Here is a 24331-nt window from a genome sequence, read left to right as displayed (position 1 = left end):
CTTCCTTTACGGAGGCAATGAGCTTTCTGCTTGGTCCATGGATTCTGTTTCACTTTTGCTTTGAAAACCTCCTCTATTACATTTATTTCATGGGTGGGTGTGCACGCATGTCACAGCACCAAGTAAAGTGCGGGTCAGAGGACAACTCCCAGGAGATGCTTTTCCAGTGGCTATGGAGTCAGTTCTGTAACTCGCTCTGTAGACCAGGCTGGCCTCGAACTCACGGAGATCCACCTGCCTTTGCCTCCCGAGTGCTGGGATTAAAGGCGTGCGTCATAACTAGCCTGGCAGATTTGCTTTTTTAAAAAAAATTTATTTTATGTGTATCAGTGTTTTGCCTGCATGTATGTATGTGCACAATTGTAAGTTTCCATGTAGTGGCTGGGAACTGAGCCTGGGTCCTCTGCAAGGGCAGCAAGGTTAACCACTGGGCCACCACTCCAGGCATCATTTGTTTGTTTGCTTTAATTTTATTTATTGATTTGTTTGTTTGTTTCTGAGGCAGGATCTCATGTAGCCCAGACTGGCCTAGAACTCACTATATCACCAAGGATGAGACTAAACTCTGGATCTTTGGCCTCTACTCCCATTGGTGAGGTGGCGTGCCCCCACCTCCACCCAGTTCCTACATGGGATGCAAGCCTGGTTACTGGGTGGACCTGGGGGTGGTCCCTAGTGTCAGCTGTGTAGCTTGGTGAGCTACTGCCCAACGTCAACTTGTTAAGATTTAGAATCGCCATGGAGACAAGAATCTGGACATGTCTGTGAGAGAGTTTCTAATCTGGGTTAACTGAGGTGGGAAAACCCACCCTACATGGGCAGCATCATCTCTGGGCTGGGGTCCTGGACTGAATGGAAAGGAGAAAGTGAGCTGAGTACCAACTCTCTCTCTCTCTCTCTCTCTCTCTCTCTCTCTCTCTCTCTCTCTCTCTCTCTCTCTCTCCCTTTCCCTCTCCCTCTCTCTCTCTCTCTCTCTGCCTCCTGACTGTGGATGCAGTGTGCCCAGCTATCTCCAGCTCCTGCTGCCCTGCCTTCTCCACCAAGACAGACTGCACTTTCAAACGGCAAGCCCAAATCCACCTTCCTTATGTCGCTCATGTCTGATGAACTGTAAACCCACTAACACACAACTGGAGATTCATCTGCCTGAGCCTCTTTCCCTCACGCTGGGTTAGTAGCCTGAACTAAGGGCTGGACACTGGGCAGGCAGGAGGCCCTGAGACTGGGAACCGTGGCTGTGATTCACACCAGTTCACACCAGCACATGGCCCTCCTTAGAACAAAGCTCTCTCTCCCACCCGTGTATCCCACCCCACTTGTCTGTCTGCCACTGCCATCACTTTCTAAGCTCACCCCTCCAGGGGAGGGACCCCCAACATTCTGTATCAAAGAGGACCCGAGTTCCTGGGCTACAAGGTGGTGGCCAGCCTAGGACAGCCGAGAAACGCTGATGGAGTATCCAGAAGTTTGAAGGGAGCATGCATGGGAGTGAACTGGGACACAGGGGATGACACTCTCTAGAGAGAGGGGGGGATGGGGACATCACTCAGGTGGTGGTGGCTATTTTAAATAGGGAGTCAGCAACCCTTGCATCCCCAGGGGTCAGGCAGGCACATACACCAGAACAGTGTGGCTATTTGTAGAGTGCAGGAATCAGTGCACAGATCCCAGTGGGTTGCAGTAGGGTTTGGGAATACCCCCACTCATTTGGGATGACTGAGGATGCCTCTCCATGACTGCTGCAGCCCCCGATGAACGTGGGCTGGGAGGCCAGGGCCTTGGTACTACACTCTCCTGTCCATAACCGTGCCCGGCAGTGGCATAAGCTCTAGCAGAGGGCTGCCTGGTATAGTGGATGGCGCTAGCCAGCCCAGAACAGGATGCTGAATAGCAGTAGCTGCCCAGTGTAGCCAGATTTTGCGTCTTTAAGGAAAACCTGGAAATGGCCATTGTGCTGAAGTCCGATTCTTTTTTACTTTTTGGCCTTGTTTTATTGTTTGACCGTTTCGTGCATGTATGGCAATTTCCTGCCACCCCCTGACACGCCCACAGTTCTGGTTTTAAAACCTCGAGCGAGGCAAACAATGCCTATCTGTGGACAGCTGGGGGTGAGCGGGACAGAACGCTAAGAAGGGCTGAACGAAAGCAGAATGAGATGCTGCCTCAGCTGGACAGAGCAGGATGAAGGGTTCATCTAGGGCAGTGGCTCTCAACCTGCAGGTTGTGACCCCTTTGGGGGGATCAAACAACCCTTTCACAGGGGTCACCCAAACAGATATTTGCACTCCAACTCATAATAGTACCAAAGTAAGTTATGAAGTCGCAATGAATATAATTGTGTTGAGGGTCACCACAACACGAGGAACTGTATTACAGTGTTGCAGCGTTAGGAAGGTTGAGAACCTCTGATCCAGGGCCTTAGAGGACCAAAGTTGGCACTTGACCACGGTAGCTGCAGCGGCTGCTGCCAGAGCCACCATCCAAATCTTGGGTCTGACCTAGGACTTAGCAAAGGCAACAGTCACCCTATACCTCCAGACAAGCTGGAGGCAACAGGAGCTGGCAAGGCTCACTCTCGATGCCCTCAAGGCGTGGTAGGAAACTCTTCCTTAGTAACGACAGGGGGATGGCACACCGCGGGTAGATCTCTCCTGCTCACTCAGATGGGGCTGAGAACGAAATGGAAGAAAAGATAGACACCTTAAAGGGGAGAGAGAGCCACGTCAAACTTGGGGGGAGGGGAGGAACACCTTACCTCAGAGAGCAGTTTTGAGACGATTTCCAGCGGGGCCTGGTTGATGGAATCATCCTGCAGCGGGGACGTGAGGGCCATGTCCACCAGTGTCCGTATCTCCTTCAAGACAACCTCCCAGCGGCTCGGGTTACTCAGGACTTTCTTGTATTTATATATCTTTTTCTGGGTGGAGAGAGAGAGAGAGATGGGAATACATCACCAATTTAGCAAAAGACTCAAGATGATCAAAGAACCTCCCTGGCTGGGGTGAAAAGGTCCTGGGAAGCTGTCCACCTGGATTGAGCTCTTCCCCAAAAGGAAATGGATGCATGAAGAAAGCAACAGGCTCCATCCAAGGTCAAGGGTGCGTCTGCAGACAGGCAGGCTCCGAACGCCAGGACAGCAATTTCCCACCCTGCTCCCGATGACACATGAAAAAGAATTAGGAGACTGCTCTTTTAGGTCGTGTCTTCTGCCAAACTCAGTCCCCAAGTCGCCAAGCACAGTAAGGGTGGGAGCGTTCCCGGCCCACAGAAAGCTTTCTATGAGCAGAGCTGGTGCCCGTGCAGATCCTATGAGGCCTCTTGGCAAGTGGCATTGAGACAAAGAACAGGATGGTCAGGATGAAGGCTTTAGCTTCAGCCAGGTGGAGACTGAGTCCAGGATGGCCCGAGGAAGCCAGGCGAGGAAGACAGAGGCATGCTCACCTCCATCGGCGGCGCGGCCTCCAAACTCAAATGCAGGGCAGGGGCTGCTGCCTCCTGGATTTGAGGCCCCGTTAGTTCCGCCTCTCTGACATCATGGAAACAGAGGCCTTGAAGGGCGGAGGTCCAAGTCAAGTGCTCCCCTCCCCGTGGCTGCCTGCCTGGCCCTGCGCCGCCTTGCTTGCTGGGACTCTCAACAGAAGGAGCTTCATCACTTAGTGCTAAACTCCCTGCTCTGCGGGGAAAGTGTAATCTCAGAGTCACGGCACCCTGTGCCAGTAGCCAGATGGGGTGACATGCCACAACCTCTGAGCCTCAGACTGAATGAGGACAAGGGAAAAGTGGAGGGGAGGGGCCCTTTCTGATGACTGAAGCTCAGTCTGAAGGCCCTTGAGGTCTCCCTGTGCTGTTTCTGAATTAAGAATTACAAAATGACTTTAGGACCTGGGCTGAAATGGAAGGGGATGGGGAGAGAGAGGCACATCCCAAATGCAACAGGATGGGAATGGGAACAGGAGGACAATGGCTCCTTTTAGCCATTATTTCACCTGAAGGGCCCTAGGTCCCATGTTCATAAATTAGGATATGGGAGGTGTTAAGAGAACTGCCTCCCAGACTCAGTGGGACCCACATCCATCTTTGGACCACATAGTTCATTTCCTTTATGCAGTTATGCACATGCGCACCCACTCCAGACAAAACATCCAACACGAATGAAACTCGATACTTGTCTCTCTCAAACACGTACAACCTGCAGGAACAGAAACGGTATCCTCCATCCTTTCTCACCTCCATCCTTTCTCATCCTTTTGTAGGGCTACCTACTTGCTGGCTGATTCCCTGCTGCCTGCCACCTGCATCACACGCAGAAACTTTTATCTATGGGGTGTTTTTTGTTTTGCTGAGGAAGGACATCAAGCAACTCAGGGTGGCATGAAACTCGCTATTTGGTCCAGGTTAACCTCAAACTGCTCATCTTCCTGCCTCCGCCTTCCGGATATTGGGATTACGGGTGTGCCTTCTCTGTGGCGTTTTTTTTTTTTTTTTTTTAATGCCCCTCTCCCTTCGTCCCTTCTTTCTTTACACTAGTCCTCTCATCCACCAACCTGCCTTACCTCTCTCTCTTCTCCCACCTCCTTGACCCCATGGCTCTGTGCTGGAGCCCTTGGTTCTCCACGGCTCTCCTTGGACTGGGCTACACCGGGTTACAGAAGTGAGAGCAGCATGTGCACAGCACAGGGGGTGGAAGAGAAGCAGGAATGCCCACGGGCTTCCACATTCGGAGGATGGAGGAGGCGTGGCAAGTTCTCCTGGTGCCGGGCACCCCAGTGACAAGTAAATCGCTTGTGCTGGTGAAGAGGGTGGCCGCGAGTGTGTCCCTAACTCTTATTTTAATGACACGATGTTACAGCCAGGTCTACACCAGGCTCCTCTGGACCTGCCACTAGCGCTTTCCTCGATGCTGTTGACTGATCGTCCCCTGAGCTCTGGGCTCTGGGGTTTCACTGTGTGCTAGAAAACCATGTCCTTGTCAAAAGACCAATAAATTATTTTTTGAAAGGTTCACCACACAATGAGAATCATCGAGACAATCCGTCCTCAGGTCATCCCACAGACTCAACTTGCGCATGGTGGAAGCTCCCCTAATTCTTTTGTTGGCCAGCTGCAAGCTATTATGTTTCAAAGAAGAATTACTTAATGATTTCTGTAGAAATGATGTTCACTCATTTAAAAAAAATTGAAACCATACTGAGAAAGCGCAAAAATCCTACAGCCCAGAAAGAGATGTCATTAATATATGTGGCCAGCACGGTAATGGCCAACCCTCATATAAACTCTGCAAAGCAGGGTTGGCTGTGGTGCCACATGTCTGTAATCCAAGCACTCATTTGGAAACCAGAGACCGTGGGTCTGCCATGAGATGGCTCGTCCAGTAAAATGCTTGCAGGGCAAGCATGCACGGTGGTATGTGCCTATCATCTCAACGCTGGAGGCGAAGACAGCAGGATACTTAGGGCTTGCTGGCCAGCCAATTCCAGCTGAGTCAGTGCGCTCCAGCCTCAGTGCGAGAGTCAGTAAAGCAGTCCTCTCTCTCTCTCTCTCTCTCTCTCTCTCTCTCTCTCTCTCTCTCACACACACACACACACACACACACACACACACACACACACACACACACACACACACACACCACACACACACAGTTTGAGGCCATTTGGGCTACAAAGAGAGACCTCATTTCAAACAAGAACTCTGCAAAATACAACCAGCCTTCGAAGGGGGCAGCCACAGACAGCTTTCAGAAGAACAGAGACCATAGAGCAGTGGTTCTCAACCTGAGCGCTGAGACTCCCATAGGGCCACAGATCAGATATTTACATTACAATTCACAACAGTAGCAAATATGCAGTTACAAAGTAACAACAGATATAATTCTATGGTAGAGGGGGCATCACCATGACTCGCCACCACACAAGGAACTGCATTAAAAGGGCCACAGCACTGGGGATGTTGGAAACCACCGCCACAGAGACAGAGGAAGGAAGTCAGAGGCAAGCAGGACTATCTTCAGTGACTGAGGAATAAGGACTAACCCTTGCCTTCAGTGACCTGGCCGTGGTCCTGACTGACAGGCCCTCCTTAGAGCTAAGGGATAAGTTTGTTGTGTAATCAAGACACCTCCCTTAGAGACAGCATTGGGACCAGGCGCCAAGGCTGTGACAAGGGCTAGCATTGAGTTAGCACAGGACGGGAGTAGGCACAGTGCTAGCGAGGTCCTGCTGAACACTGTCTGGTCCAGCTACGAGACCCAAGGAACAGGATTCCTGGCCCAGGCTAGAGCATCCTACAAACAGACTCTCAGTCAAAGGACTGAGTTCAAGTAACTTAGGACTGGCACAGCAAAGAAAGGAAACGTTGATGCCCAGTGTGAGACAGAGGCGGGGAGAGGCCTTTCTCCTCGTTGGCCATCTCAAGGCAAGATGGAGCCATCCATGGAGGCTCAGCCAGGGCTCTTACTACAGCTCCAGCTGCTCTACCTGCCAGTCTGATCTAGAAGGACAGGGACTTCGCTAAGATGGACTTAAGTGACCTTGAATGGATCATTCCAGGCCTTCTACCCAGCGAAACAGATCATTATGCTTGTTTCTGTGTGTGTATATATATATATATATATATATATATATTAAAAACCCCAAAACTTTAAGACCTTGGTGGGGGGAGGCATACAACCAATACGTAGGATACCTTCTACCCTGATGATATGGGCATCTAGCAATGTCATCTATGTGGTAGTAGGAATTCAATTCTCAAACACAGGCAGACTTGCCTGCAATTCAGGGAGCACGTTTCCTTTAGTCTAACACATATGTCTTTCTGGAGCCTAAGCCAAGATGGTCTCAAGGCCATAAACATTCAGGCAAGGTTATGGTGTCCATGGTGAGCAGCCTGCAAAAGCAGATGACGGCAGGAATGGGACAGAGTGGCCATAGCATCTGCTGGAGGACTGTTGGAATCCTGATTCACAAGACTGTCACAGCCAGGAGGGAGAAGGAACCAGCCTAAAGCCAAGCATCCATAAGGAGTCAAATCGGTACATGAGTCAAAACTGGCTGTCGAGCCTCTAAAGGTCTCGTACTTTCCATTTGACACCTTGGGGACCAGTGATGTCAAGGGAGAGACAGGATGGGCCAGCCAACAAACACTAAAGAAGGTGTCATCGATGCTTGATGGTAGGGTAAGAGCCAGGAATAAACCCACGGGCTGGACATAGGTGACCAGTGGGTGGGAAGTATGAGAGGGGACGGCAGGAGCAGCAGGTAGGAGGGTCACGATGCTGCAGACAGACATGGAGTGGGTGGAGCAGACCATCCAGGGTTCTGGGTCCTTAGCCACACCCCAGGTGACGTGTTAGAATCATCCTTCTGATGAGCTCAGCAGGCGATGAGTCATGGTGGGGCTAGGATGAGGCCACTTCTGGAATCCTAGCTCCCTAGAGGCAATGCGGTCTTCCCACTGAGTCTGCTCTGCCACGAGCCAGGAGCTGGGGAGGGGGAACAGGTGTCTTGAAGCTGTCTTATGGCTGGGCACATGACTGATGTTATAAGGCTCGACTCAGTGCAGGGATGACAACCTGAAGCCCGTGTTCAAACCCAGCCTTGGCTGTTTATATACAAGGATACCAAAAAAAAGTGGGTTCTCCAAGAGTTGTAAAACTCATAGCAAATAGAATATGCAGCAGAAATTGAGTGTGGCCCTCAGAGCCCCAAAGAGCTGCCATCTGGCCCTTCATCAGCAGTGCTTTGCCAAGCCCTGGCTCATGAGTCAGATCCCAGACTGGGAGTAGAAAAGATGCTCACAGCTGGCCGTGGTGGCAACCACACCTGTCACAGCAGCACTGTGGGGAGGGGAGGCAGGAGGCGCAGGAAACTCAAGGATGCCTTCGGCTCTGTGAGAGTTCAAGCCCAGCCCAGACTACTTGAGGTGGCATGTCAAAGGAAAATAAACAACAAAAGGCAAAGCAAAGCAAAGAAAACAGAAAGCGAGGGGGAAGGAAAGATGCTCACCATGACAAGCTACTGGGGAAATACACATTACACTGGTACAGAGGTACCATTTCACGTCTCCTGAGATGACCGTGACGGGAAAGACAGACAGTACCAGGTGTTGACGAGGATGGCGTCACACCAATCCTTGTGCATTGCTCTTGTGAAGTAAAAATGTACAGCCCCACAGCGACATCATTCAACAGTCCCCGCCTCCTGCCCTCTTGTGCTGGGGGGGTCAAAGCCCAGGATGTTGTACGTGTTCTCACCACTGAGCTACGCCCTTGCCTGTTGGACAGTCTGAAGACACCAAGCACGCACTGGCCGTACAACTCAGTGGCTGTTTCTAGAAATCTGCCCGAGAAAAAAGAGAAGCGTAGTCCCACACAGATAAGCACAGGAGTGTCCATGAACAAAATCAATGTCCCTCAGCGAATGTATAACTCAACACAATGGGGTAGAGCCACGTAATGGAAAAAGGAAGAGTGCATCCTACGACAGCCTAGGTTACCTCATGGCCACTGTGTCTAGTGACAGAAGGCAGACCTAAGACATACAGTTGGCCAAGCCATAAATTTACTAAAACCATTAAGTCGCATGCTCGCGAGGACTGATCTTAATGCCATGTAACTTACACTTCAAATAAGCTCTTTTAAAAATATATATATAACGCCATCTAGGAGGACAGAGGCAAGTAGACAAAGCCAAAGGCAGCATGGCTTGCTGAGAGTATGGGGTTTGCAATAAGCAGACTTCAGTCCAAATCTAAACTCTCTTTCTACCATCTACCCATTCATCCATCCCTCAGTTATTTATCTGCCTACCCTTCACCCACCCACTCATCCATTTATCCATTTACCCACCCACCCATCCACTCACCCATTCATCCACAACCCACCCATTCACCTTTCTACCATCTACTTATCCATTCAGCCTTCATCTATCTACCCGCTCATCGGCTTACCCATCCCTACCCGTCTATTTACCTACCCATCCATCCCAGTTTCCGCACGCATCCAGCCATCTCCACCGCCCACTTACTCATGGATCCATCCTTCGCCCATCTATTCCCTTGCCCGTCCGCCCACTCGCCCGCCGACTTACTACCCAGCCAACAAAGAACACGTGAAGCCTTCTATTATAACGCATCAAGTATTGTGCTAAGTCCTACGGAGACTGTGGTAAGAGGAGTAGACAGGCCCTGGGATTTACAGTCTATTGTTTGACTGCAGCCACTCATCTGCAAAGCAGTAAAATGATATCTACGTGTAAAGGCTGGCTGTGATTCCCCACGAAAGAACACACATGAAGCGCTTCATCTACTTCCTGGCTACACAGCTAGAGATAGATAACATTACCTACCAAGTCGGAGGAGGGAGTGGTCCAGAGCAGGCAAGACTAAGAAAGGCCCTCAGCATTTGTGGCAAAACGCCCCCCCCCACCCCCAGCCAACAATAAGCAGAACCAGCAGGCAGAGCCTCCTGTTTCCCTTCTGGCAGAGCCAGTCACTCCATGGCTGTCCTCACCCTCTCTGCTTGTCAAGGAAGGGACGTTACCTGGGCAACACCAGCCATCTCTCTGGAAACTGCTCCTGTGGCAGAAGCAGGCACAAGACACTGCTGGGGTTCTCACGTCTGAGAAGAGTGAAGTCTCTTAGCTCTTCCACAGGAGACAAGCTGTCATCAGGTGGGTGTCCCTCCCCTCACTGGGAGAGGTGTGGCTTAGAATGTACTGGAAATGCTCTTCCCAAGGATGGGGGCCACAGCTCTGCTGCTTGCTGCAGCCTGAGGCTCGCGTGCACACAAGTACGCATGCTCCCCGTCACTTGTCACGGGTACTCTGAGGAGCTGCGGAGGGGAGGACGTCCCTACGGAGATGGAGCTTAGCAAGCTAGGGAGGATGTGGACTGGCTTTGACACTTTATTTCCAGGTCCCGCACGGAGTTGCCCAGCCTGTCTAAAAGCTACTGGCCCCAGGGGGCTTCTGACAGTCAACTTAATTAGAATGAAGTCCAGCTCCTCAGCCACACAATCACTCCACAGCTGCCAGTGGCCGCTACAACAGGCGGCCGCAGATGAAGGACACTGTTGTCACCACGGAAAGAGCTATGGGGCAGTGCCATGCCCCTGTCACCATGCCCAAGGTCCAATTCATTTGCAGACAGCACTGTGCTCAGCACAAGGAGACAGCATCTATCCGTTTCCTCCCATAGGGGACATGGATACTCTAAGCCTCCAGCTACTAGGTGTGTCCAACCTTTTGACACCTATAAAGTTCACAGAACACACACACACACACACACACACACGTACACACGCCCCTTATAATGTTGAGTGATTTAATACTTTTGTGTTGGGCCACATTCGAAACAATCCTCTTGTATATGAGCTATGGGGTGCTGACTGGACAGGCCTAAACAGGTACCTGGCCTCAGGCTTTTCCTCCCAAGTGTGGTTTCACAGTGAATTGTCCCCTACAGACTCATGTGTTTGAACACTTGGCTCCAGCCGTTGGTGCTGTTCTGGGAGCTGGTGAGAGCTTCTGGATGTGGGGCCTCGTTGTTGGAAGCAGGCTGGAGGAGTAGGGGCATGAAGGCTGCAGGCGGGCTCTGCTGCTGGCTCCATCTCTCTACTCCCCAGCTGGCAATCATGTAACAAGCAGCTACCACCTGTCCGCTGTCACATCTGCTTCCCCGTGATGGGCTGTGGGCCCAAACAGACCGACCTCTCCCCTCCCTGAAGCTGTCTTTCAGGGACTCTATCACAGTGACAGGATAATTTACTAATTTACATGGTGGCCCCCAGAGTCCCTTGCACACCCAGCGAGAGAGGCAGGCTGATTACACCCCTGTCCTGACTCTACACTTGCTATGGGCTATGGATGTTGGTGCGGGCAGACAGACGGCCTTCTAGACCTATCATACAGATGTATGAAATCGTTATAATGAAGCCCATCATTACAACTAAATTAACAAGCTAATAAAAGCATCAAAATGCTGGAAACACAAGTTGATTTTATCACAGGGTGGGCCCTTCTGATCTAGAAACATTCACAGATCATGGTGAATCTGTTTCTCTCTGACGAGGATCCTTTTTTTTTTTTGCCTCAGGCTTGAAAGATGATGCAAAACCTTTCCTTCCCAAGTTGCTTTTGGTTATGGTGTTTGTCACAGCAACAGAGAGGAAACAGATACCCGAGAAAGCCTGTGACCCTGGCTGACTGTGGACTCCAAGGCTGGGCGTCAGCCCTGCTGACTTTTGTTGTACACACACATCCATTATCAAGGTGAAAGTCCAACAGCAATAAACAGCCAACCATCCCTACGCATACAGTTCAGTGCCCCTGACCACGTCATGTATACCCCAAAGCTGTCATCCCAAAGGAAACTGAGGACACCCAACAGTCAATGCCTCTTCCCCTTCAACAGCTAGTCTCCAGGTTTCTGAAGAGGCCACGGAACTGGAGTCAGACAAGCATGTGACCCTTTGAACCAGACCTTTCCCACTCAGTAAGATGGGCTCCCAGTTGACAGGCAACCTAGTGACTGTCAATATTCATTCCCTCTCATGATGTGGAGTTCATCATGTGGCCAGGTCAACTGTTGCCGAGCTGCTTGTCTACTGATAAGGGCTGGGCTCTTCCCATCTCCTGCTTCTGTTCTCTGCGACCATCTGGATGGCTACCACCCTGTCCTGTGACCTCCGCTGAACTGTGTGGGTCTTTCAGTGAACCTAGACTTGGCCCAAAGTCAGAGGACTTCATTTTTTTCAGACGTAGGGGGCAGGGAGGAGACAGAAAGCACTCCAGCAATGCTACCAATTAGATAACAATGGCTACTCAAATGTCAAGAGCAGCTGCGGTGCATGATGGGCTGTGATGAACATCACTAGAATGCCTCCACTCTTCCTTCTGAAGGGTCTGCACTTAACACCTAACATGTTAGCTTCACATGTGCGCATATGTGTGTGTGTGTGTGCGTGCGTGCGTGCGTGCAGGGACTCAGGTGTGAGGGTACAAGTGGAAGCCAGAGGTCAGCTTTGGGTGCCATTCTTAAGGAGCTGATCATCTTGTGTTTTGAGACAGGGTCTCTCACTGGCCTGGAACTTGCGAAGTGAGCAAGTAGGAATCCACCTGTTGGCAACTGGGACCTCCAGAGCACACCATCATGCCTGGCTTTTTCACATGGGTTCCGGGGACTGAACTCACGTCGGTCTCCAAGCTTGCAAGACAAGCTTTACTTACTAAGCTATCCCCTCAGGCCCTCACATCAACTTCTGTAATCTCAACAGCATCTCGGGGAGGTGAGCCCCACTTTACAGATGAGAAAACTGAGGCGGATAGGTTAAGCCGCACAGCCAGTCATAGCAAGAGAACTAGGTAGCCTCCTGCTATCAATCAAGAAGGACGTACCCAGGGCTGGAAAGATGGCTCAGCAATTAAGAGCACTGACTCCTCTTCTTGAGGACCTGAATCCCAGCACCTAAAGGGTGGTTCACAACCATCTGTACCTACAGTACCGGGGGTCTGACTGATGCTGTGAGCACCAGGTACAGATATATATGCAGTAAACACCTACACACATAAAATACATATAATAACAACAACTTGAAAAGCCTATGCCTTCCTGTCAGTTGGAAAGCCTAGTTGATGTGTGCCCAAGAAGCCAGCTCCTGGGGAGATGGGTACTTTGTCTGGAAAAGGACTCAGCTTCAGCTCTCAGCCTAAGTGACCACCATAGGCAGCTTCCCTGTAGCTATTACTGCTGCCAAGGAAACAGCAGGACCCAGGTGGGTGTCCTGTTCTACTGGCTCTGGGCATCAGCTGGTTGCCTGGGTAACCATGAGCCTGGCTGATGAGTGGATGACCCACCTAGGTGTCAGGCTCCCGGCTGGGTACCAAATCCCACTTGCACTGCATCCCAGGTACAAACTGATCATCACACAGATGTGCTATGCTTTCCACTGAGTTCATGTTCCTTGGAGGCAGGGATGAGGCTTCTACTTTCTCTGCAATATTGCAAAGGGTAGTTGAGCCACTTGGTGCAATGAAATTGCTGCTGGTAGTCTGTTCAAGGCAGGGAGGAGAATCATAAACCTCAGCATCAGCACCAGGGGCACAGCCTTCAAACAACTGCCATGGACCGTGAACCCTGGGGGTCTGGGCTAAGTGCAGACTTGGCCTTACAGATCTGAACAAGGGCTGTCAGGAAACCCTGGGGACTCTAGAGCCCTGTAAAAAAACAAGATCCAACCCACATGCCTGTAGGCTGGCTGTGAGGTAGACACATCCCAACCTGTTGGCATAGATAAGGTGGTGATGGGAGGGACCTTTCCCTTTTCCAGGGTCACCCTGCTGGCAGTGTGGGTTGACCTGTGTCTCCCCAGGAGTTATACCCCAGTTATAACTCCAGGCATCTGACTGTGACCTTAGTAGAAAACAGGGTCTTTGCAGATGGAATCAAATAAGATGAGGTCATGCTAGACTATGCTGGATCCTGAATTATGCTGGTGCCCTTGCAATAATCCACATGGAAACTCTCTCTCCCTCCCCCACCACCCTCTCTCACACACACACTACTACATGTATAAGCAGACATAAGCAGAGAATGGAGCTGTGTGACCAGAAGGAAGGAGGGGAGGTCCAAGGGTTGCTTGCAGCCCCCAGAAGCTGTACAAATTCAGGCAAGGATGCTCCCAGAGACTCCAAGGGAGCAAGGCCCTGCTCACACCTTGACTCTGGACTCTGCCCCAGAACTATGAGAGAGTGAGTTCCAATATATATTTTTTTAAACAGCTGGAGCTGGAGGTCTTGGGAAACCCACATTCCTGGGGAGCAGCAGGTGGGGGTTGGCCTGCAGTCCAGGGCCCTAGCCCCTCATGTCTAGCTGTCCCTTGAGCCACGCTGATCCATCCAGCCCTATCACGTCATCAAGGGGTCACAGTGAGAGACCCTCAGCTCATCCTCCATTTGCTAGGTGCCAGGTCTTCCTTTCCTTAGTCATCCTGGTAGTCCGCTCCCTCTGACTCCTCAGGGGGCTGTGGAATCTGCATTATCACCTCAAAGCCTCCCCCCCCCCTTGCTGCAATGCACAAGCCCTAGTCCTGTGTGGCCTCAAGTGGGCGGAGCCCAGCCATCCGTAACCCTCCTCACCTGCATCATCTGTGATGTCAGAGGGAGCTACCTGGGGACCTGGCAGGGTACAGGAAGAATTTCCAGGAGAATTCGGACAGGGACATCAGCCTCGGCTGACGTACGGTCCTTGGCAATGAGAAGCCACAGGGGAAGATTCTACATCTTCCTTCTACAACAGCAGAGACCATCAAACCAACAACAAATCAAGGCTTCTTCCCATAAGCTTCCCAGCGCTAATGCCCACCCTGAAAAACCCTGTTAAGACCCTCAATTCTGCCCATATATAAGAAGCATCTTAAGGCTTAAGAGACTCCATGCCAGCCTGGTACATTGTAGATGGGTGGTACCCAGACATTAGGTGGGTACCAGTATATTGAATGAATTTATTTATCCCTGTTCAACAGCATTGTTCACAACAGCCAATAGGCAGAAGCAACGCAAGTTCGCAAGGTCATGAACCAACCGTGGCACATGTACATACATTGGAGCATTATTCAGCCTTCAAAAGGACGGAAATGCTGACACGTGCTATAGCATACATGACCTGAAAGACATTCTGCTGAGCGACATATGGCCAATTCTCATGGGATCCACTCTTGTTAAGGTGCTGAGTGTAGTCAGCTCTCGGGGACAGCATGTTGAATGACAGTTGTTGGGGGTTGGGTCAGGGAAATGGGGCATTATTTCTGACCGGGGATAGAGCCCCCGTTTGGGATGACGAGGCTGGTGGTAGCGGCACCACGACAGTGAGAACGTACTCGCATGCGCACAGGTGGCAGGCAGGCTGGGCACTTTCTAGAAGCCTCGTCTGCGCCGCTTCCCACCTTCTTCATACGACTGAGCCATCACACAAGCACGCCAAGGAAGTCTGGGCTCCTCATGTCAGCTACAGAACCAGGGCTCCAGCATGTGTAGGTTTGAGCACCTGGCTCTCCCTTCTCAACACACGCTGGGAACTACTTCACACCAGTGCCTACTGCTCTCCCTCCTGCCCACTTCTGCAAGCCATCTCACACACAGTACCAGAAGCAGGATGTTCTAGGCGTCAAAATGAGGCCCACTGAAGTCTTGCCACCCAACCTGAACTTGGGGGTCACTCGCAGTACCTTTGGCTTGGTGACCTCAATCGCAGGCATTCTTGAATGACCAAGGCCCAACCTATGACAGACCCTTGTGCTCTGATAGGCTGGAGCGGGGCCTCTCGCTCAACATTAAAGACAGGTGGAGTTGCTCAGCGCAAACACTTGTGATGGTTCATCTTCACTGTCAGTGTGGCAGGACTTGGAATCACCTGGGAGACACACCACAGGCATGTCTTGTGAAGGTGTTTTCAAGAGACCTGACTGGGAGGGAAGACCCACTGTCACTATAGCTGACCATTTCATGGGCCGGGGTCCCAGACTGCACTTAGCACCAGCATTCACGTCTCCCTCTGCTTCTTGCCTGTGGACGCACCGTGACCAGCTTCCTCAGCTGCCACATCTCCCTTGCCACTGTGGGCTGTATGCACGAGCTATGAGCCAACAGAAACCCTTCTTTAAGTTGCTTTAAAAAATATTTTAAAGATTTACTTATTTTATGTGTATGGGTATTTTGCCCACCTGCATGTATGTGCACCGTATGTATGTATGTGCCTTCTAGGGTCAGAAGAGTGTGGATTCCCGGAGCTGGAATTACAGATAGTTATGAGGCACGGCATGGGTGCTGGGCAACCTCCGCCAAGCTGCAGGCATGACATCCTGTCACCGGGCCTGGATGACAGGACTTGGAGAAGGACCAGGGTCTCGAATGTACAGTTGGCCTCTGCGCGCATTTGTGACAGCCCGTGATGTTAGAGCTGGGTGTAGCATGAGGAGTGATCCTTGTACCTTCTCCTGACCTCATGCCAAGCAACTGTACTTTCCGGGAGGGAGATGGGGTTCAGACAGTAACTGAGAACCCCAGGAAAACCCGAATGTTTTCCGGGAGTATGGGCTCCAGGTAGCTCATCATGGTGAATTCTAAGCCACCAATATGAGGGGAGGGGACACAACAGAGGATCCAGAGAACATGTTCAGGCACTGGCACTTGACCTAAGGCTCTGAGGGACACAGCAATGAGGACCAGAGGGAGGTGTCAGATTCTGAGGTGGAATTCGGGCATGGCTGCATGAGAAAATTATTCCATCTGAGAGTTGGTTCTATTCTTTGTAAAATGTCACCGTCCAGGGACACTGTGCAGCTTAGACAAGATGACAGATGGAATGGATAGAATCTAGTAGTCACTCAACAAACACTTACTGTGCTTTCTGTTTTCTCTGGGTGTTGAAGCCTGGATTGCACTAGTCATCCAGAGAGAATGTTGGTTCGACATCATGTAAGCAGTCCTACATGACTTAGATTTGAATTTCTTTTATTTATTTGAGACAGGGTCACATGTGGCCAGGCTGGCCTTGAATTCACTTCATAACCAAGAGTGACCTTGAATGTCTGACCCTCCTGGCTGCACTTCCCAAATTCCCAGATTATAAGGTATACATCACTTTACCTGGTTTATGGAGTGCTGGGAATTGAACTCAAGGCTTTGTGTATGCTCGGCACACACTCTACCAACTGAGCCACCCCCTGCCTCACAGTCAGACTCTCTAAGCAGCCAAGTGATGCAAGCCTGTGAACTACTCTTTGAGAGGCAATGAGACATGAAGTCAAGTTCTTTGAACTGGTCGTGAGGCTGGGAAAGAGGAGACCTGCATAGAGGATTTAACTCAGACTTCAATAAGAGCCTTAAGAGCTAGCACCTAGAGATGCCTGCTGCCATCCTGGCAGTATCAAGGGACCCTGACCTTCTGGGTGTCCTTTAATGCCATCGTCCTAAAAGCCTATCCCATCTAAGGACAGAAACAGCCACACAGCCATTGCAGAGAGCCTAGCTTGAGCCTCTGTAGATCTGTCTTGGTTTTTCTACCACTCTCAGAACACAGTCCCCCAGCATAACGTTGCCACCACACAGCAGCTCTGTTAGGAGTGGACTTGCGTCTCCACAAGTGGGTATCTCTGTTTGGCTATGGGGCTCGGTATGTGCTAGGCCTACCGTGAAAGTTCGAAACACTGATGCTTCAGGGCCTCGGGTGACAGTCTTGTGACACCAACACTAACCAGTCAGCTTCTCCCCGAGTCTCCCCTTCCCCGGACCTGTGCCACCGCCCCACTGGGCGTGTGTCACCTCTGGAAGGGTGAGGGTGAATTCCTCTGTGGGGACAGCTGTGGCTGCTCTTTAAAGTCTCTGCCTAGCCTCGTTTCAAAGCCAATGGGCGGGCAGGAGCCACCGAGGCCAATACAAAACTGCAGGCCACCGTCATCTCCTCCACTGGGCCACTCAACCACCATGCCACCCTGAAAGCAAGACAGCATCCCCAGATCAGAGCACCCCACTGCCACCACAGCCTCCTGAGGAACAGAGGTCAGGTCAAATGATGACGCTGTCTCCTGGTTATGTCTGGAAAACTCATCCACAAAGACAAGGAGGGAGGGGAAATCAAATAAAATTCTGCCTTAAAGGGCAGAAAGCGGGCTTACCCACAAACCATGTATGTGAAAACCCTCCCTGTGCGGCTCGGTGACTCATCGGTCCCCATCAAAGTGTGTGCTGATGACACATGGAAGCTCCAGTCCCCTCCTTTTTGCTTGGAAGAAAAAACAACCCACAGATGCCACTTCTTTCCTGAATGCTGGGAGAGAGAGCCACCATGCTGCTCCAGGGGCCCAGACAGGCTTTCATAGCGAAGGGGAAGGAATCTCAGCGCTGTCAAGTCTCTAGGAGGGCTGGGGAAGGACGAAGGTCAGAGGGCAGGCTCAGAGGTCTGAGAACATAGTGAAAACCCAGCTCCTCCATTGCACATGTGTGTCGTGCATGTACGTGTGTGGGAGCTCAGGAATTGTCACCTGGACTTCGTTTCTTGCTCCCTTCTAAGGCAAGGTCTCTCACTAGGACCTGGGGCTTACTGATTAGGTGAGGCTGACTGGTCAGTAAGCCCTGGGGATCTGTCTGTCTCTGCCCCTCCGGTGCTGAGGCTATAAGTATGTTTAAAAGGCGGGGGAGCTCCTGAGGGTGAAACTCAGGTCCTCATGCTCAGCCATCTTCCTCCTCCCTCCCCCACTCTCTAACCTTGCTGCTTTGGGCTGGTCACTATCCGTCTGGGTTCTAGATGTTTGGCCTATGGAATAGGGAGACGCACCAGGTCCCTAGGGTGAGGACTAGGTATCAAAGCCCGTATGCTGTTTGTAGACAGTAGATATTCAAATTCTCTCCCCTGGTCCTTGGCGAAACCCCATTTCCTAATATGGATGCCAGTGAATTACTACAGATCTGAAGCCCTATCTAGCTGCTGAGCAGAATCTAGCAGCTCTTCTTCACCTGTGGCCTGATCTCTGCTACCTAGGCTCCACAGGGCCGGCCAGTCAGTGGCTTCCCATCCGACAGATGCGGACAGATGCCGAGAGAAACAGCCGCAGGGAGGAAGTCCTTGCTTGGCTCACATCTCCAAAGGCTGCAACCCAGAGCTGTCTGGCTCCATTGTTTCTGGACTTAAGGTATGGCAGGGTGACCAAGGAGGAATGTCGTATGGCCTAGGCGCCTGCTCAACTCACAGCAGCCAAGAAGGAGAGAAAAAGACAGAGAGAAAGGGAGAGGGGAAAAGCGCTAGCCAAATCTCTAGGGGCTTACTTCCTCTGGTGAAGCCCCACCTCCTAAAGTATCCATCAATTCTCAATAATGGTATCAGATCCTGCGTGGGTGGGCAATCACTTCCGAAGACCCCATCAGCTGGCAAACCCGCTGCACAGATCAGCCTTTGAGTGACAGCTCCCATTCAAATCTTAGCACTGTGGTATAAAAACATTAACTAGAGGGAACCGGGCAGTGGTGGCACACGCCTTTAACCCCAGCACTCGGGAGGCAGAGATAGGCAGGTCTCTGAGTTTGAGGCCAGTCTGGGCTTCAGAGTGAGTTCTAGGACAACCAGGGTTGCACAGAGAAACCCTGTCTCAGAAAAACCAATGAGCAAACAAATGGAAGGCTCCAGAACTTCATTGTTCATAAGTTTATCGTCCAGCACTGTTTTGAGCAGTCTAATGGATGGGAGCCACTCTCTCTCTTCTGGTCAGGTGCGGTGTACCCACACCGTATAGGCCCCTAGCCTGTCAGCGGCTCTCCTCTCTCCTTAACCAGAGCTGGTGTGAGGCCAGCGTTTGCACTCAGCTCACCCTCCTTTGACTTAACAATGGCTCCTGGGTGCACACGCTGTGACTGATGCAAAGATGAGCTTCAGGACATTCAAACAAGCACAGATACGGCCTCTGGTACCGGACAGTCTGGACCTTGGCAAACCGCAGGCAAAGCATCAATCACATAGACACAGAGCTTGGGACCCGCTGGGCTTCAGAGTCCTTTAAGAGGGTTGAAGCGAGGGAGACGGTGGATCTCTTCTGGCATCTACAGAGACTCCCTACCATATAGAAAAGCCAGAGGACCAAGGACCCAAACAGGGAGGTGAGGAGAATGATGTCTGCGTGGTGTTTTCAAAGGAAGACAGCCTGAGCAGCCCGCTAGGCCGCCAGCAAGAATAGTTCATGGCGGAGATGCAGGCTCAAGAAGGGAGACTTGATTTTCATTCATAGTTTTCCCTGATTTTAAAGGCCTGCCACAGACCTGGGCAGGGTTCAGTTTATTTTTTCCTAATTTATTTTTTTATTCGAGAATTTCATACACGAGTATTGTATTTATATCACCCCCCACCAACTGCTACCATCTCTACCTTTATCCCCTCAAAACCATAAATTCTTTAGTTAATACTGCTACACATACATATATAACCTATTATAAGAATAAACTTCATATACATAGCATAACCTATTGAATCGATTGGTCCTATGTAGACGTGTTTAGGGTGACCACTGGGGATTGCATAATCTATCAGGGAGCTTGTCCCTCTCTCAGTCACAACCAATTGCCTGTAGTTCTTCATCTAAAGGTGGGGCCTGGTAAGATTTCGCTACCATTATGCAGGTCCCTGTCGTATCTAGGTATATGGTATCCAACACGTGGTCCTGGTCTTCTGGCGCTTATAATCTGAACCCTCTACCAAAATGTTCCCTAAGGTCTAGTGAAGATGACAATCAACTCTGCACACTCGACAGTTGAGATCTGTGTGCTTTGTTACATGTGATCATAGTTCAAGTCTTAAAATCATAAAAAGTGTGAGCAGGTCCACAGCAAGTAGAAATTCTTTTGAAGTTCTTCATCCTTTTCAATATTCAAAAACAAACGGGGACTCTCATGCCCTCCTCCCAGAAGCAGTGGGGATCAACTACTCAGGAGAAAGAGTGGTCAGCTTTCCACTCACAGTGACTATCTGGTGACCATTGCCCCACAGCCTGGCAACTAACTCCCAGGCACCCGCAATGGGAATGTGGGCACAAACACCAGAGTGTTCCTGCCTGTACCAGGTCTAACTGGACGTGCCCTGTCACCAGAGGATTAACAAGCTGAGCCACACCCACAGCAGAACAAACGTCACCCAGCGCAAACAGAATGCAGCGTCACCACACGACCAAGAACACGTCTAAGTCTCACAAACCCAATTTTCAGCCTACAAGCCCAAGGCACAAATGAGTCCATTCACAATAGTGAGTTCAAGCATACCAGACTAATAATAGATGCTCCTAGGTGTCTGGGCATTGGAGACCCACGGCAGGCCGGGTCCTCACACCCCAGGTTCCCTGGGGAGAGTTCTCTGGGTTACCTCTTTTGATCTGTATGCTTCTCTCTAGGCTCCCGGGAAGAGCTGTGCTAAAGGACAGAAGCGTCTGTACCAAGCCTTGTCTGGGGACACATGTCTATAATCATACCTTAGCCATGTGGGAAGCCGTGGCAGGAAAACGGTAAATTGAAGTAACTTAGCAAGATCTCCCCTCCGAAACAAACAACAAAACACGGGTTGAGGATGTAGCTCACTCAGGGGTCGAGTACTGACTTACCTAAAACAGAATCCCCAGCTCTGGGGAGAGGTGAGAGGGTGGGGAAGTGGGGAGGTTCAGGGTGGGGGGATGTCCCTCACCTCCACGCCTTCCACATCTATAACCCTGCCAAATTCTAACGGAAGAAGCTGGAAGGAAGGGACGAAGCTAACTCAGAGGCTACCTGCCTAGATTTGCGTCCCTGTCCCTCCTGTGTTGGGGGGGCACTAAATCTATGCTCTTCAGCTCCTTCTTCGAGACGAGCCTCATTAAACCTTGGGGTTCCATGGCAATCCCCCCAGCACGGTTCCCAACATCAGACAGTGGCTAGTAATTGTTTTTCTTTTCTCTACCATAAAGGAAGCTTGAGAGCACTGACTCTCCTTCCCAAGGTCACCCAAACTCGGCCACTTGTTAGTTTCAATCCCAGGAGCTCCCCTTGTTGTTAGTTACGGGGACCCCAGTGACTCTCTGAGGGGCCGCACTGAGGCTGGAAGACACTAAGGACTAGTAGCCCTGGCCACCAAAAGCCTCCACACTTGGGTCCTCCTAAGCCAGCCACCTTTGCTCTCTGGGACACCACAGGGCCTTCCAGCAATGCTGGAGTCTGGCAACTTCTTACAGTTCAACTTTTACAAGGGTCCCGGAGCCGCTCTGACCCTTCTGGGAATGAATGCCAAGAGCTAACGTGGATAGGTGAGGCAGGCACGTAGCTGGGTTGTAAAAGGACCAAGGCCCTGTCCTGCTTCTCCTTCCTTCTTAGAGGGCAGGACACATGGAGCCACACAAGAGTGCTGATCCAGTACCTGGGAAATGAGGGGCCGGGCTAGGTCCAGGCACTGAGTAAATGGGAGTGGTGTGGTATATCTGGGCAGGTGTGGGAGCCAGGCAGACGGCCAAGGACAGGTGACCAACCAGCCTTCACCCATAGCCCTTCACACATCTGTAAGGTCTGGAAGGACATGCGAAGCTCTAGACACGCAGTACTGAGGACGGACCAGGATCTGTGAGAGCTAACTTTCTGGGGAGGGAGGGAGGGAGGGAGGGAGGGAGATATTCTCACGCCCCCTCCCCCTGGTTATTAGACTACTGAAAAAATGGGCCCCAAGCAATTAGAATTTCTCCTAGAATTCATGCTGAGAGAAAGAAAAGGTTGGAGTGGGCGGAGGGGGGAGCAGTCAGAAGAGGAAAAGAATCTCTCCAAGAGAATGTACACAGATATGACAGCTCCTCAGACCACCTCATGGGCGAGTCTGGAGCAGAGACAATGAGGGGTCAAGGACTCATGGGGCTACCCCTTAACGTGGGCTGCTTAGTTGTGTGCCTCTATAGCTAAACCTCATATTGCTATCTTGAAGATGGACTTCGGGGGTGGGGTTACTGGGACTCTTGGTCCTACCTTTCCGTTTTCCACTGTTACGTGCCTGTTTGTTTGGCGTACAGAGAGTGGTGGCCAACCAGGGCCCAGGATATGACCCTAATAATTCCAGTAACACCTATGGGGCACATGTGTGTTGGGGAGCGTGAGTACGTGCCTACGTGTGTGTTCTGCACACGGCGTCTGGAGCTATGCTCCAGGCCAGAGAAGGAAGACTGGGTTCTGAAATCAAGTCAGGCCTTTGTCCGAAGGCTGTGTGACTAGATGAACTCAAGTGTGATTTCTTTGCCCCACTGTCCACATCTGAAACCGGGACACGGGAGAAGCAGCCCCGATGTTGAGACCCAAAAGGCCTGCATGGGCTCCGTGCAGTGAGATCATGATGACTACCTGCTGCTTTGTGATTGGGGGATGTCTGTCTGGATACCCCAGCAGAAGAGCTACGGATCAGAGAGGAAGGAGAAGTCCAAGCTACAACATAGGGTCCCGGGACTGGCCCTTCCCAGTGTGACATCCTAGCCAAGGAGAGACAGGGAGATAGTGCCACACCTGTGCAAATCCTCAAGCTTCCTGTGTCAGGGATACTCTGGCTTGGCCTTCAGCAAGGGGTTCAAGATAGGATGCCAACTCGGGGCTTTCTGTCATCCTGACCCGGTCCTCCAGCAATGGTGGCACAGGCCAGGCCTCCTCCTCGTGTGGAGTATAGGGTGGGCCTCCTGAACTCCTGATAGGGTGAGTAGCAAAGAGCCTCTGTCGGGATCCTGACGGTGACTGTCCCTGACCAGGAGCTCCAAACACACACAGGCCAATCCTCACTGCATGGCAACCGCCCAATGTACTCTAAGAAGCCATTTGTCCTCGGCAGCGTCTTCACTCTCCTGGGCTCCAGCCCCTCTTCTGGAAGACAAGAGTGACAAAGGCTTCAAGGAACTATCCTGAGGTTCACAACAACAAACTGTGTAAACACATAGGCTGCTGACGAGCCCAGGAGACACCAGGTGGCCCGCACTGAGAGGAAGTCTTTGTGAGGATTCACTGGTCTGCCAAGGGGCTAGAAGAGGTGGGGGGGGGGGGGGGGTTCAGGGGCACTGGTTTCTACAGGCCCACTTCACTTTCTTCACAAACAACAAGGTCTATGATCTTCACAAAGATCCAGTAGGTGAGGGGCTCCTGGCACCCCATTTTACAGAGAAGACAATCGAGGCATCCGTCAGTCTCCAATGACAACACACGAATACAACGGCTGTCCTCACACACTAAAGCACTTTCTCTTTCTCATCCTCCAAAGCACAGAGGAGGGACAGAGGTCTACACAGCGGTGGCTGGGAGGCCATACCTTCTGGGGACTTGGGAAAGCCTGCCAGGGAGAAGCATATAGCCGTGACCATGCATATACAAAGACACTCATGTCACACACCCGGCCTGGTCCCTGCTCCCGACCCCTTGTGTTTCTACTGTGGCCCACTTTCCCTTGAGGATGCGATCATTGTGGGTTTCACGACTGCCGTGCAGCGGCCTCTGAACCACATTAGGAGGCAAAGGCTGGGCTGCAGAGTACCAGTTGCGTAGATGAGGGTAAGGAACCCAGCTAGGGGTTCACCACCAGTTGTAGCTACTCCTCAAGGTATCCAGGCAGGCTTGCCCCTCATGGGTGTGTGCATTGGAGCCTCCCATCTCCAGAGCCCAGAGAGAAAAACAGGCCAGTTTCAAACAGTTTTGTAAGCACAGGCCGTGCCCTTCCAGCCTGGAACACAGTCGATGCCACACAACCTAGGCTGGCCCCTCACAGTGTTACACACATGGCCCAGTGCACACAGTGGTCCTGTCCTTGCGCAGTAACATATATT

At 51.4% G+C, this 24331-nt stretch overlaps 1 protein-coding gene across 1 annotated transcript in view; it reads right to left on the bottom strand.

Moving 5' to 3' along the window:
• The window catches only part of LOC119801846 (c-Maf inducing protein), a 191785-nt gene that overhangs the window by 40376 nt on the left and 127078 nt on the right, over window positions 1–24331 (bottom strand). Inside the window, exon 4 of the mRNA XM_038312556.1 lies at window positions 2756–2917. Coding sequence (XP_038168484.1) covers window positions 2756–2917 — 162 coding nt within the window. The remainder of the gene's footprint in view (window positions 1–2755; window positions 2918–24331) is intronic.

This window comes from Arvicola amphibius, chromosome 15 (genome assembly GCF_903992535.2).
Source record: "Arvicola amphibius chromosome 15, mArvAmp1.2, whole genome shotgun sequence".
In the NCBI taxonomy this organism is placed as follows: domain Eukaryota; kingdom Metazoa; phylum Chordata; class Mammalia; order Rodentia; family Cricetidae; genus Arvicola; species Arvicola amphibius.
The sequence above is the reverse complement of the archived record's forward strand: the minus strand, read 5'-3'. Positions and strand labels throughout refer to the sequence as shown.